Below are 1,229 nucleotides of genomic sequence, written 5' to 3'. Positions count from 1 at the left end.
AGCGACTTAAGACTGGTTTTGTGCTCCAGGGTCACATATTATTAATATAACAGAAAGAGTTTGATGCTACCATAGTTTGCTATGGGAGAAAACTACTTTATATATATATATATATATATATATATACTGTAGGTTGTATAGCACTTCAACATTCATGTATATTAATGTACATACAGTAGAGTCCATTGATCATCTTTTGGAGTTTGTGATGAACCTTTAACAATATCTCTGTGGCCTTGTCAATTGTTCTGCTGCAGGCTCAGGGAAGACTGTCCCTGGAATCCCTGGAGGCACAAGACCCGGAGCAGGAAAGATTGGCCGCATGATCGCTGAGGAAGTGATAGAGATACAAAGGTATGCTGATCGGACGTAGGGTAATCTGCATTTGAGTCATGATCTTGATGACATTGCAGCTGGTTTTACCTTTCATTGATATGACTGACAGGATAAGAGGCTCATCGCCCTCTAGTTGTGGCTCAAGTCCCCTCAACATCACCAACAGCACACCCCCTCCTGACACATCCTCGCTGGAGGGCAGGAAGGTAACTTTTGTGCTTCAGTTACAGGGACACTAGGATTCTGTGATTCCTATGATGTAAGAATCACGGAATCAGTCATAAAGTTTACAGTATAACGAGAAATGTCATGGAATTAGGCAATACATTTAAAGTAGGGCTGTACACTTAATCAAATCATGATATGGTCTAGTGTCTGTGAATATAAAAGCACAAAAAGACTGCTATTGAAATATGACGTCAGCATCTTCTGCTCTTCTGAGAGGCAGTTTTGTCTACTGGTCTCCACATACTAAAACACACGTGACGCTTGCGATGTTTTCAGCGTCTGCTGCAATATGAGGACATGAACACATCACTTCACCATTTCGTTTGAAATCTCTCTGATGGCTTGAAGACAACCCGTCAAAGTTTGGATTAACTTAAAGAGAATGTGACAGAAATAAAATGTTATTGTACAGCAGAATATACTTCTCAAAGTAGTAGTAATAATAATAATAATAGCAAAATAAAAGCTTATTTTTTAAGGAATATCACACGTTTCTTACATGTTTTTATTTGAACAGTGAGCCTGTTGTTGTGCAGCAATAGTTAAATAAATAAATAGGGCCCTAAAAATATTGTTTTAGTTAAAAAGAAAATTGTATGTTTCGTGACTTAAATTAATTAGACATGCTTGTTTGATTACAAAACTTTTATTAGACATGCTTTTTA

At 37.3% G+C, this 1,229-nt stretch overlaps 1 protein-coding gene across 1 annotated transcript in view; it reads left to right on the top strand.

Moving 5' to 3' along the window:
* LOC107552974 (aryl hydrocarbon receptor nuclear translocator-like protein 1) overlaps positions 1-1,229 on the top strand; it is a 37,434-nt gene that overhangs the window by 28,867 nt on the left and 7,338 nt on the right. The window contains exons 18-19 of the mRNA XM_016235036.1: positions 258-354; positions 446-542. Coding sequence (XP_016090522.1) covers positions 258-354; positions 446-542 — 194 coding nt within the window. The remainder of the gene's footprint in view (positions 1-257; positions 355-445; positions 543-1,229) is intronic.

This window comes from Sinocyclocheilus grahami, unplaced genomic scaffold, assembly GCF_001515645.1.
Source record: "Sinocyclocheilus grahami isolate Dianchi unplaced genomic scaffold, SAMN03320097.WGS_v1.1 scaffold462.1, whole genome shotgun sequence".
Lineage (NCBI taxonomy): Eukaryota > Metazoa > Chordata > Actinopteri > Cypriniformes > Cyprinidae > Sinocyclocheilus > Sinocyclocheilus grahami.
The sequence above is the reverse complement of the archived record's forward strand: the minus strand, read 5'-3'. Positions and strand labels throughout refer to the sequence as shown.